Raw genomic sequence first — 13,716 nt, 5'->3', positions numbered from 1 at the left:
TCTGGTCATTAATTATGACTATAGTGAAAAAGTGAGTAAATATCTTTCCAGACGTACACATGTTGAGTACAGTCTTTTATTCTTAATTTTTTTGTTTAGTCACCAATCCATCCAAAAGAGTGGTTTTTGTAGGATCCTGTTGCAGTCATACAACTCATAGACTCAACATATCACACTGGCTTCAGAAACAGGTTAGGAATAATCATGTAAAGGCAAAAAATAAAGCAACTTTAATACTTCAGAAGCAGTATTGCTCGTTATAGTCTATTAGACAGCTCTATATAGTTTTTTTGTGTTAGAAGTAGTTACAGATTTTCACAATAGTGGATACAAATGAGTTTAATAATGATTTGGTGGTTACAGATGTACAGTGTACAGAAGACTACTGAGGGTGCGTTACATAAAGCCAATGACTGAAGAGTATCCAAGAAGAGGCTCACTGTGGCACAGGTTACTCACACTTCCAGGGTAACAGTCAGTTTCAATGTTAAATAACACCATTTTCCTCTGAGTCACTGGATTTGATCAAAAACTCTTCTCTTCTCCAATGAATATAGACAATAAAAGAAGGTCCTAAGAGATCACGTCCACTCATAGGTTGTTAGTTCAAGGATCGCCATCGTCCATCTGAAACCGCACTTTGGCTAAATCACGTCTGAGGACTTCATAAAGATAATTAGCATATAAAAAGCCCCACTGCATCAGTTATCAACCTTTAATTACATTCTCCAACTCTCTGAGGGCAGATTTCAAAGAAAAGTTGAAGTGACAGGATTGCTTTTATTGTCAGAGGATGCTATTTATTAATTTCTGTGATCAGTTTAACACTTCAGAGTTGCCAAGTGCATTCTTTTTTTTTTCTCTTATTTCATGGGACATTTATTAACTGCTCAGTGTACATTTAATTTTCTGTCACTATAGAGCTCACCACTGGGACAATAACCACTTGTAGCTATGCATCTACATCTATATACATTTACTGAAACATGCAAAAATAGAGAATGTTTGACCCAGAAGCACCTTTGATTTTTGGGGGGGAACTGTGGCCTATTCAGATGGAGAAGCAGTTTGGATTTGATCAACGATGATCAACCATCTCTCGAACCATGAAATACCACTTCGAGGTTGACAGATAAGCCCTTGAATCCACATTCAGAAGGAAGCAATCCGAGCTACATTATAAATTCATTCAGCATCCATCAAGCTTACTTGTTTCCCATGTGCATTATTTTCACATTTGATGTTCATATTCCTAAACTCATCATCTGATATGGGAACCATTTACAGCACACAGTCAATGGAAATGCACTTACAAAGTTTGCAAGATCACAGTTTATTTGTTAGAATATTCCATCTCTCTAACCAAGGCAAATTCCTGTCCTTACCTTGCTGCCTCAAGTATGGTATATTAAAGGAATAGTCCACCCAATAATGAATATTCTATCATTTACTCAAGCTCATGTTTTTCCAAACCTGTATGACTTTCACTCTTCTGTGAAACATAAAAGATGATGCTTTGAAGAAAATATTTACAGTTCCCATTTACTTTTGTCCATATGGTGGAAGTCAATGGAAATCAAAACGGTTCAGTTATCAACATTCTTCAAAATATCTTCTATGTTCCACAGCACAAAAAAAATATGCATACAGGTTTGGAATGACATGAGGCTGAGCAAATTATGACAGAAATGTAATGTTTAGGTGGACTTTCTTTTTTAAGACCACCTTATTCTTCACTATAAAACCTCAAACATAACAATAAAGGGATTTGAAGGGAGTCACAATGCGCTAATCTACTGCTCTGTTTACAGGGCTTAAGGTTTTTGAAAAGCTGCAGGTGGAGGTTTCGTTCAAAGCAAGCTACTCAAAAAGAAACAGCTGACAAAGCAGATCCCAGCCAGCTGAGTCCTTTAAGACTAAGGCTGGGACTTCAGCTCGATCTGGGGTCCTGGTGCTGCTGGCTAGGAGCTAAAATGTGGTGAGACACTGAAAGCACATTCTACATGACTGGACCGCAGCAAGGCTTTGTTTCAGCAAGGAGTTCACTATGAAGGTGTGACAAATGGATGCCAATTTAATCTGAATGGTCCTCATTCAAACTTAAAATGCTCTTCCTGTCAACTTGGTTGGGAGTCTGTGTGTTTTGGATATGGATCTAAAGTGGAGCGGCAGTGAAATGAGTCAGACTGATTGGATTTGGAGTGGTACAGGTGCATTCAGCAAATATTGCACAGCTACTACACAATGGTGTGTGGATTCACACCCCTGTGCACTGTACCACAGGTTCCCTAGCAGGGGAGCATTCTCACAATGACAGGTGCTGTGCTCAGCCCTTTTCTCGGTGTGTCCAGTCAGCTGGCAGTGGGCCAGGGGTGTTAATCTACGCCACCCGGGGCCCAGCTCTGAAAGGAAAACAACGACCTGGGAAACCTGGTCTCGTAACAATCACTGCTTCAGCTTATATCATGTGTGTGTGTGTGCGTGAATAAGGCTCCGCTGTGACAGAAAGCCAGCTTTGTGAACTCGTCCTTCCACTTGGTTTAGTTAATATTATGGCAATTAGCTATGGTCGCACATGTATTATTATTATGAAAAGAAATCATTTTGGCTCATCCATTTGCAACGTTACACCTACAAATTGTAGCATACCTTGCATATAAATTATTGGCAGTTTAAAATAAGCTATGTCAGTACTAAGGGAATACAAAACCAGAAGAGAAAGGTAAAACAAGGTATCTAGAGCAATCATAAACTCACTGGTCCGTAAATTCCACACGTGACATGAATTCTTAATAATAATTAAAAAAAGCAAAAATAAACAATGGTCCATAATGTAACATGGCTGGTCTCATTTTCCAGAGAGCACACAGGTAATCCTCAAATGCAAAGCTTTGCATCAAATGAAGTCAAGCTCTAATCCTCGTGTTAATGGGGACACGGATGTTCCTTCACTCGGTTATATGAACGATTTCGACAACTGCCTCCACAAACAGACAATGTGGTGATAAACAAAATATTCCTGTAGTGTGGAGCGACTCTCCTTCAAATACAAAATAAAATGTAAAAAAAAGAATAGAGAGTGGGGAAGTTTTCCGTCTTTGTCGGACTGCGCTGTTTTTTTTTTATTCAAGGAATGGTCGGGTTCTTCAAAGGAGAGTGAATGAATTCGACGAATGGTTGCTTTTCCATCATGAGTGTTAGCATGGTTGCAAAGATGTCATGGTTTTTCTCCCATTTTCAGGAAATGGGCCTCGGGGAGATGCTGGTACAAGTGAATTATCGTACAAGTTAATAATCACACTCCCTGCCCGCCTGGACTACTTGTGAATAACTGGGTGTGAGGGTGTGAAATGGAGGTGGGTGTGCACATCTAGGTTTCAGGTGGGCTTCCAGGCCGTTAGGCCAAGCAGGGACGCCCGGCTCCGTGGCTTTGGGAAAGCAGGAAAGACTGGACCACCTGGTCTGTGGCCTGGGGGCTCGTGTTGACGTCCTCCAGCGCATCGGCTACCGCAAACTGCCTGTCTCTTAAACGGTTCCAGTTGGACAGAATATTGTGGTATTCAAAGACCTTCTCGTAGTTTCCAACTGAGTTGTACAGTTTTATCAGGCCTCTGTAGTCATATTCCAGTCCACTGTAACCCTCCCCGAACAGTTTCTTGCCTGAAGGAAACAACAGATGTGTGGATATTATGTTTAGGTTAAGAACATGATTCTACATGTGAAGATAAAAGACAAGCATTACTGCTCCAAAGTTTTAGGTTAGTAAAACTATATTACTGTTTACACTAAAATATTAAGCAGCACAACACGGACAATAATAAGAAATGTTTCTTGAGCAGATCAAATCAGCATATTAGAATGATTTCTGAAGGATCATGTGACACTGCAGACTGGAGTAATGATGCTATGCTGGCTTTGCAATCAAAGAAAAAAAAAACATTTTAAAATACACAAACATAGAAAACGGATATTTTAAAATTTTATAAGTTATCTCAATATTACTATATATTTGAACAAATAGATGCAGCCTTTACGAGCATAAAATCATATTTAACAGTACAATAAATGATCCACAATTATGAATGCAAGATTATGAAATTGTGGTAAATACAGATTCATAATTATTTTCATGAAAAATGGCAGATATTACAATTCAGTATTATTTGAAACGAACAGTTTAATTTTTAAAGTGTATTTAGTAGGGGTGCACCGAAATTTCGGCCGCCGAAAATAAAAAAAACAGCCGAAAACGTAAACCGAAAATGAATGTCACCCGCCCCTCCCATCCGTGAGCAAGCGCTTAGGTTTCACTCACGGTCGAGCTGTTATCACGCGTCTGCCTATCAAAGATTAAGCATGTCAAAGGGCTGTCACAATCAAAAAAAGCTTGTCACAAAAGCTTCAATTCAGATCCATTAAATCCAAGCAATATATATATACGTTTTTAAAAGAAGCCATTTTCGGCTTCAGTTTCGGTTTTCGGCCAAGTGCATCCTAAATTTTCGGTTTCAGCGCAGAATTTTCATTTCGGTGCATCACTAGTATTTAGGCATTACAACGTACATGGTTATTAATTTTTTCCAGTTTTGAATAGTTTTGAACTATAAACACTGTTTAAATTAAAATATAAAAATGAATTGAAATTATAAATTAAATGTAAAAAAAGAAAAAGGAAAAAAAAAACGAAACCGTTAATCTTTTCAAAAAGCTGTTTTCAATTTAAGCATTAGATGACAGCAAAGATAAATGTAATGTAAAAACTGTGGAAATGAGCATTCCAAGTCAATTTTTGTCCGTATTATACATACAATATTAAGTTATATGAATAATTTACAAAAAGAAACTGATGGTACAGATATCATGCACTCCCCACCCAAAATGTGTTAATGACAAACGTAACCCTCACCAATAGCGATGGAACGCAAGTACAGACGCTCTGCATCATCATACTGATTCATGTCGTAGTTATAGAGCGAGGCCAAGTGTCCCACTGACAGAGCCACCTCATAGTCCTCCTGTCCCAACAGCTGCTCCTTGATCTGAATGGCCTTGATGTGCATCTCCTCTGCCTCCTGCATTACAAATCACACCATTAAAGTTCAGTCAGCCCAAGAGCGACCTCAAAAGCACTCTAAGCTGAGTTAAGCTTACACAACAGAAAACAAAAACACACAGCTTGCACAATGATACACTATTACTTATACTACGGGTTTAAAAAAGGAAGAATAAATAAACACCTTGAATTTGCGCATGGATTGATAGAGGCGGCCCAGGTTCCCGTAGTGTTTTGCCGTCTGAACGTTGAACTCTCCGAAAGCTTTTTTGGCCAACTGCAGGGAGGAGAGGTGCAGATCATGAGCCTCCTGTAGGAGGCGTTCCTCGGTTTCTTTGTTATGGCAATCAATGGCGATCTCCTCCAGGATTAGGGCTTAAGATGGAAGAGCAGATATACAAATTAGCTTGACGTAATGTGATTTAAAAGAAATAAATAAATATGGATGATGAGTGAAAAGATAATACTACTTAACTGTCAAGGGCCATCTTAATGTTGTCATTCTAGTAATGCAGCTGTGAATGAGAAGAGTTATGAAAGCTTTTCAAAGTGCTAGTCTCACCTTTCACCCTCTTGGATGAGGCCAGCAGCAGATGGTCTTCAGGGAGAATGTGAGTTATGATGTCTATGGCACGTTCTGCATGGAATCTAAAAGCAAAATTCAAAGTATGAAATGGGTTCATGTTATTCGATAAACACTTCCATGAAAAAAAAAAAAACACAAGACAAAACAGTTCTACAAAAACATCTTAATTGTGTTAAAGTTTAGGGCAACTACTGGTCATCTGTGTCATGGATTCCATAAACACTGGAGGGACAAATAAAATGGTATAAAAGTTCATATGGGATTAGTTGCAACCAAAATACTGTTTTGTCTGGGTATGAATAGAGCAATGTGGCAGCTTGCTTTTGAAGAAGTGACTCACAACACCAATTCAATTTTCATATTTTCATGCTGATCTAATAAGAATGTTTGTCTTCTTTAAAAAAAAACAGCAATGCTATTTTGCCTCTGACCTATTAGGTAGTGTTTAGTGTTACCTAAAGAATTCTGTTTTTGCAGCAAAGAGTCCCACAAAAGTATTATTTATTTTGTAATATTATTTAAAAAAAAAAAAAAAAAAAAAAAAATTATATATATACATATACATATATACATATATATATATATATATATACACACACACACACACACGCGTCCTTCTCAAAAAATTTGCATATTGTGATAAGTTCATTATTTTCCATAATGTAATGATAAAAATTAAACTTTCATATATTTTAGATTCATTGCACACCAACTGAAATATTTCAGGTCTTTTATTGTTTTAATACTGATGATTTTGGCATACAGCTCATGAAAACCCAAAATTCCTATCTCCAAAAATTAGCATATCATGAAAAGGTTCTCTAAACGAGCTATTAACCTAATCATCTGAATCAACTAATTAACTCTAAACACCTGCAAAAGATTCCTGAGGCTTTTAAAAACTCCCAGCCTGGTTCATTACTCAAAACCGCAATCATGGGTAAGACTGCTGTCCGGAAGGCCATCATTGACACCCTCAAGCGAGAGGGTAAGACACAGAAAGAAATTTCTGAACGAACAGGCTGTTCCCAGAGTGCTGTATCAAGGCACCTCAGTGGGAAGTCTGTGGGAAGGAAAAAGTGTGGCAAAAAACGCTGCACAATGAGAAGAGGTGACCGGACCCTGAGGAAGATTGTGGAGAAGCCTTGGGGGACCTGCGGAAGCAGTGGACTGAGTCTGGAGTAGAAACATCCAGAGCCACCGTGCACAGGCGTGTGCAGGAAATGGGCTACAGGTGCCGCATTCCCCAGGTCAAGCCACTTTTGAACCAGAAACAGCGGCAGAAGCGGCTGACCTGGGCTACAGAGAAGCAGCACTGGACTTTTGGACAAATTTTGCATGTCATTCGGAAATCAAGGTGCCAGAGTCTGGAGGAAGACTGGGGAGAAGGAAATGCCAAAATACCTGAAGTCCAGTGTCAAGTACCCACAGTCAGTGATGGTCTGGGGTGCCATGTCAGCTGCTGGTGTTGGTCCACTGTGTTTTATCAAGGGCAGGGTCAATGCAGCTAGTTATCAGGAGATTTTGGAGCACTTCATGCTTCCATCTGCTGAAAAGCTTTATGGAGATGAAGATTTCGTTTTTCAGCACGACCTGGCACCTGCTCACAGTGCCAAAACCACTGGTAAATGGTTTACTGACCATGGTATTACTGTGCTCAATTGGCCTGCCAACTCTCCTGACCTGAACCCCATAGAGAATCTGTGGGATATTGTGAAGAGAAAGTTGAGAGACGCAAGACCCAACACTCTGGATGAGCTTAAGGCCGCTATCGAAGCATTCTGGGCCTCCATAACACCTCAGCAGTGCCACAGGCTGATTGCCTCCATGCCACGCCGCATTGAAGCAGTCATTTCTGCAAAAGGATTCCCGACCAATTATTGATCGCATAACTGAACATAATTATTTGAAGGTTGACTTTTTTTTGTATTAAAAACACTTTTCTTTTATTGGTCGGATAAAATATGCTAATTTTTTGAGATAGGAATTTTGGGTTTTCATGAGCTGTATGCCAAAATCATCAGTATTACAACAATAAAAGACCTGAAATATTTCAGTTGGTGTGCAATGAATCTAAAATATATGAAAGTTTAATTTTTATCATTACATTATGGAAAATAATGAACTTATCACAATATGCAAATTTTTTGAGAAGGACGCGTGTGTGTGTGTGTATATATATATATATATATATATATATATATATATATATATATATATATACATACACACCTTATTTTCCGGACTATAAGTCGCACCTTTTTTTCATAGTTTGGCTGGTCCTGCGACTTATAGTCAGGTGCGACTTACTTTTCAAAATAAATTTTACATGAACCAAGAGAAAAACATTACCGTCTACAGCCACCAGAGGGCGCTCTATGCTGCTCTGTGCTCCTGTAGTCTACACTGAGCAGCATAGAGCGCTCTCTCGTGGCTGTAGACGGTAATGTTTTCTCTTCTCTTCTTCTTGGTTCTAAATAAATGCGACTTATAGTCCAGTGCGACTTATATATGTTTTTTTCCTCATCATGACGTATTTTTGGACTGATGCGACTTATACTCAGGTGCGACTTATAGTCCGAAAAATACGGTATATATGTTTGTGTATATTTGTATATGTATAAATATCATTACTTTAAAAAAATACTACTTAGTCACATGAACCACCAGTTAATGATGATACTGATGATATCTGGCTGACACATTCATTTTGAATGATTCAAACGGATAACAATTGAGATTTTGTTTATGATTCTTTAAAAGAACCAGCTCATGAGAGTCAATCGGTCCATCAATCATCTGCAATAGATTTGCTCTAAATCTAGAGTGCAAGAATGGTGCACAAAACCCTTGCACTGTCCATATACCCAACAGACACAGATGCAATTATGGTTTAAAATTATATAAAATCATTCTTTCTCTGAACATGTAACTAATGTGCCCAGGACGGGATTGAGATACTCACAGTGCATTGTCGAATTTACCAGAGCTGTACTGATGGACGTAGGACGAATACGCCAGGTCCTCATGTGCAGTTGCAACATGAATATTCTTCCCTCCAAACACAGACTGCCGAATATCTAGTGCAGTCTGAAGGTAGAACACATCAATAACAAGTACATCAAAAATAATCTTTCAAAGAATGAGAAAATCCTTTATTCATACTTTTGTTTTTGGCTCACCTGGTAAATGGCCACTGACTGACAGATATTATCCACATTTAATAGATAAAATCCATAATCTAGTAGTGTATCGGAGTATTTCGGGTGCTTGTGCCCAAAATGTTCCCTGAAAACAAAATTTGCAAAGACAGAGGCATTTCATTGCTGCCAAACAGAACAAAATTTCAACACCACACGTTTAAAAAAGAACTACGCTTGACAGTGCTCACCGCGCCAAGAAGACGGCATGTTTTATCAGTTGTTCAGCTTTCCTGAACTCCCGCTTAACAACACATGCCTGCAGGGATCAATATTCATTATTTAATGGAAAAGAAGTTCACATATATTTAGAAAAACTCAAATATCAAACAATCACTGACCTTAGAGGCTTGTCTGAGAACATCAACTACTACTTTCACAGGTAAGCCAACGGTGATCTCCCTCATAGCCTCTATACACCACCTATAAGCCTGAAACACATTAGGAACACATTGAGCTGTAGAGCAGCCATTCTTCAGCAGACCTCTGGGATATTTGCAATGGGACTTACCTCATCATAGTGGCTTTTGGCAAAGAGCAGGGCACACAGTTCTCCATACAGGGCAGCCTTATTAGCCTGATGGCCGTGTTTGGCTAGTTTGTCCATGTAAGACTGGGCCAGTTTGAAAGTTTCTTCTCCCAGGTGGTATTTGCAGTTGCCATTACGCACGTGAAGCAACCTGGCACACAAATTCCACATTAATAAGATACTAATTCAATTTACTCACCCTTTAGAGCTAGAAGAGACTCAAGCTGACCATTCACTCACCTCACACAACACTCCACTGCACGATACCAGTGAAGAACCTCATCATGTAACGTGCACAGCTGGAGACAAGACAGGAAGACTTTCTCTGCATCTCCATACCAGCCGGCATCTGATAAAAAGCCACCTGATATCCAAGCAAAGTATTATTGCAACAGCTTGTTATCACAAGCCGAGAAAGCAGAAAAGTGAGCCACACGAGCCATACCTAAAACAAAGCCGAACTGTATAGCTTTCTCTTTCACATGCGCGTCGGACTCTGCGATGTATGAACATCGGCGGCTGAAAGAGTTGGCCAGGACTGATGCGACCTTTACACCGTGGTCCATCAGAGCCTGGAAGCAGTGGTGTAGGAGGTGCCTGGGAAAGAAAATATGTACTTAGTCTTTCATAGAAGTATCAATAGAGGCTTATGAAAAATATTTTTTTCATGCATATACTGTATATAAGTTGTATTTTAGGGTGATCGCATAGGGATGTTTCTTTAACTTCAAGCAATGTCAAATACTATATAATTCATATAAGATTATTACTGGTGGATCAATATAGTTTTTAAATCAAAGCTAATATCTAGAAAGCAGGATGGCTCATATAATGCAAATATACACAATACACTTTACATATAATACACTACTGATTATCAAGTACCTTTTGTCAGAGGCCCTGAGGACTTTAGCGAAGACCTCCAGCTCACAGAACTCCCCTCCCAGCTGGCAGAGACGGCCTTGCTGGTAAAGCTGGAACACATGAAGAAATGTGAGACTGCTGACCCTATTGTACATGTGACACAAAGACAACTCAAGTCTTCCCTTGGGGGTGCCAAGAACCAGAAAACCAGGAAAAGTAGCCACTATGAAAACAGAATGTACAATCAGGAAGAGTTTGTGCAAGACCAATACATGTTCCAAAAACATTTTGTTTGTGATATGGCACATCTGGTATTTGAAACCAAATAGCCTGACTGTACAAAGCTGTGAAAAACATAATGCAAAGATTAAATGGTTAAATTATCTTCTCAACAGAGTAATGTAACCCTTACTGTTTGAGGCTAAAATCTATGATCATCCTAAATTAGCCTTTTTGACTCCAGGGCCCCAAACTGTCCACAATAATATTCAAAAGCCCCATAACTTCACCAGTATTACTTGATTTACTGAAAAAAAAAAAGGTTTAAGGATAAGAATCTTTTTTAAATATTTGTGTACTCACAATTTCTACCCAAGAAGCTATTTTAGAACTTGGCATAACTAGAAAAAGTACAATATAAAGTATATTACATAAAACCAGTAGCTAACATTAACTAACAATAATATTTGTATGGAAAAAAAAAACTTTTTAGTTCATATAAGCTCATGGTGCATTCAATGATATTAAAAGATCCAACTAGATTTTTAAATAATGTATTAATAAGCTATACGTTCAAATTACCATTAAATACAATTCATATTTGTTTCAGAAGTATTTTTAATTTTAGTTCATTTTAATACAAGGGACCTTATTAAGGGTTACAAGCCTCTATTATTATGTCTAATAAGTGTCTTAATTAATACTTTTCACAGTGGTTGGTGACAAACCATTCAAACCACATAAAGTTTCACATGTCAGTTGTCTTATGAAGTCGTTAAAAACACGGTTATGGTTTAAATACTCACATAACATTATAAAAACATATTAGACTGGGCTCGTACCCATAAATAAGGTTAACAGGGTAAAATAGAGATAGATGTCACGGTGTTATATAGTTAATTAGTCTTGACCCACAGAGCTGTATCTCATACAGCAGTAAAGTTAGATAAGGTACATGCTAAGATAACTGGAACATAGTGTCCACTTCAACCAGCCTTCACCCAAACTGCCACAGAGAAACGAGTGGACTCTCAAAACCGAGTACCTGAACGGCTAAATCGTCTTGTAGCTCGAGCCTCTTCCTAACAAGCGCTCCACTGAGAGCTCGCTACAGTTTTTGTTAGCCGAGCTGCTAGTAAAAAGTGTCAGATGCTTTTGATCTTTGTTCCGCACTGAACCCATTCGCTTTTCTTCTTACCTTGTAGTACACATCAAACTGTATATTTTCAGGCAGAGAGCGGATATCCCGTCGCGATCGGCCGTAGTTGTCGACCACGGCCGAGATAGCGGTGTTGTACAGGGTCTCAGGGATCCATTCCAGCTCCACCGCGGCCATATTGTTTTCTTTCACTAAATCCAACCACAGCCCCCCTCTTCCACTCCTACCTTCACCTCCTTCGCTACCTGATCGAGCTAAAACTCTTTATTCTGATGCTCCTCATACACCCCCGCAGCTGGAAGCGCTTTTTGAGATCGAAACGGACTGTTATGATAGAGAACACAACCCTAAGGTTATGCTCTCATGTTTAAAGCTCATCCCCGATCGAGATGCCCCGCCCACTCTATGGCACTTTGGGCGATGACGTAGAGCCAGAGCTCAGCTCGCAGTGAACGCGCATTTGACTGTAGTTCAGTGCAAGTCAGTCTATGGATGCGACCCACCCAAATAACGTGGTATTTATCCTCCGGAATGCGAATTTAACCAGGATAACCTCGCAAAAAAGGTGTATTTTACCCCCGGAACGCGATTTTTACCGGGACACCCCTCTAAAGAGACTGGGCTAGTTTTGAGTAGCAATTGTACGAGTTTTGTCGTGAAAACCTGGCAACTCTAATGTAGTTCAAAATAACGGCCGCCGCAGTGTTGCCAAGTCCTCGGTTTTCCCGCGGAACTGGGATACTCCTACTACTACTAAGACTCGGTTTCACAAACGGGGTTTAGTTTAAGCCATGACTAGGCCTTAGAGAAAAAAATCTTAAAAAATATATTTAAGCAACTTTTACAAAAATGCCGTGCCCTGTGGGCGTGGTCTTCAGATTATGACGCGTTGTGCTCTGTTTCCATAGTCCTAAAGTTACATATAAAAAGTATTGAATGTAAGTTTATTACATTATTTACACTTTAATGTATCAGTAAATCTATAATTTGATATGCAAATCCAGAATGTTTGTTTTTTATTTTATGTTTGCTTCTTGTTGGAGTGTATTTATGTCTCGCTGCCCTGCTTTTGAATGTACAAGTTTTGCAAAAAAAAAAAAAAAACATTTAAAAAGTATTTCTTTATGGGAAAATGGATTAAAACGATTGATAAATCCTTCACTGTATTGGTCAAAACATCACAAAAATTCTAATTAAAATGCAGAAATGATTTTAGAACATTCAGCAATCAAAATGACACAATATTTAAAAATAATAAAAGATTGTACTTGTTGTACCTTTTCATCATGTGTCCAATAACCGACATAAGAAAACAGTGAACAATGATTGAATGTGTTGTCAAATCCTTGAAATATTTTCTTAAAATCTCAGGGGATCTTAGGCTACTTCAAGAAAATATTTTAAGTCATAGGGGTTCAGCTGACAAAAAAGTTTTAAAACCCCTTCCCAAAAAATACAAAACATAGTTATTTTTCTACTATTTATTCAAAAAGCAAGCCAACAAAATAGTTTTCCCATAAATTGTATGCTTTATTGTTGAATATGTTTTCACGGTTGTTTTAAGTAGCCTTAGTCATTGACAATGGCACAGACAATGGCAAAATATTATTATTTGTATTGATACAAATATATTTCAGAATACAACAGAGATGTTCCTTCCCTTGTGAGAGACTTGAAGTTTGCTCGTGCATCACCTTGGAGAGTAAAATCCATTTTGTAGCAGCATAAGAAAATTCTTTAAATTCTCAGTTCTTGTTGTATGTAACAGCTTGTGAAATTAAATGAATGGATGCCATTAGTCTGAATGTCATTTCTCTAACTAGATCTCAAACTGTCTCCCTTGCAAAAGGTGGATTAAGTATTCTTTTGTGCCACTGATAATATCATGCATCCTATCTTATATCTCATTAGTATAATTGTAACCATTATTTCTCATTATTTTTAATGAAGTACTTAAAAACAATTGTTTAAGCAAAAAACACAAATTACGCCATCCACCTGAATAATTGTGTTAGACCATAGTGAATAAAATATACAAAAGTACACGATTATGATTAATAACATAATAAGGTTAAAAGCAATTACAAGTACAAAAAAAAATTATTT

General features: G+C 38.3%; 1 protein-coding gene across 1 annotated transcript; it reads right to left on the bottom strand.

Annotated features, from left to right (window-relative positions):
- Positions 1 to 60: 60 nt before the first annotated feature.
- On the bottom strand, positions 61 to 12,039 carry LOC132107986 (amyloid protein-binding protein 2). Its single transcript, XM_059514390.1, has 13 exons — positions 11,650 to 12,039; positions 10,254 to 10,342; positions 9,814 to 9,965; positions 9,609 to 9,732; positions 9,351 to 9,519; positions 9,181 to 9,270; positions 9,031 to 9,098; positions 8,822 to 8,927; positions 8,605 to 8,729; positions 5,616 to 5,701; positions 5,238 to 5,428; positions 4,907 to 5,072; positions 61 to 3,660 (listed from the first exon to the last, which is right to left on the bottom strand). Exons 1-13 carry the CDS (start codon positions 11,785 to 11,787, stop codon positions 3,398 to 3,400), a joined length of 1,767 nt encoding a protein of 588 aa, XP_059370373.1. The 5' UTR covers positions 11,788 to 12,039; the 3' UTR covers positions 61 to 3,397.
- Positions 12,040 to 13,716: the final 1,677 nt, after the last annotated feature.

This window comes from Carassius carassius, chromosome 28, assembly GCF_963082965.1.
Source record: "Carassius carassius chromosome 28, fCarCar2.1, whole genome shotgun sequence".
NCBI lineage: Eukaryota > Metazoa > Chordata > Actinopteri > Cypriniformes > Cyprinidae > Carassius > Carassius carassius.
This window is presented reverse-complemented; position numbering and strand designations above follow the sequence as displayed.

Excerpts from the sequence above, each read along its gene's own strand:
- LOC132107986 (XM_059514390.1), bottom strand. The coding sequence starts at position 11,787 with ATGGCCGCGGTGGAGCTGGAATGGATCCCTGAGACCCTGTACAACACC. Across the intron at positions 10,343-11,649 it reads AGTTTGATGTGTACTACAAG|CTTTACCAGCAAGGCCGTCT; the intron begins GTAAGAAGAAAA and ends CATGTGTTCCAG. Across the intron at positions 9,520-9,608 it reads GCAGTGGAGTGTTGTGTGAG|GTTGCTTCACGTGCGTAATG; the intron begins GTGAGTGAATGG and ends TTTGTGTGCCAG.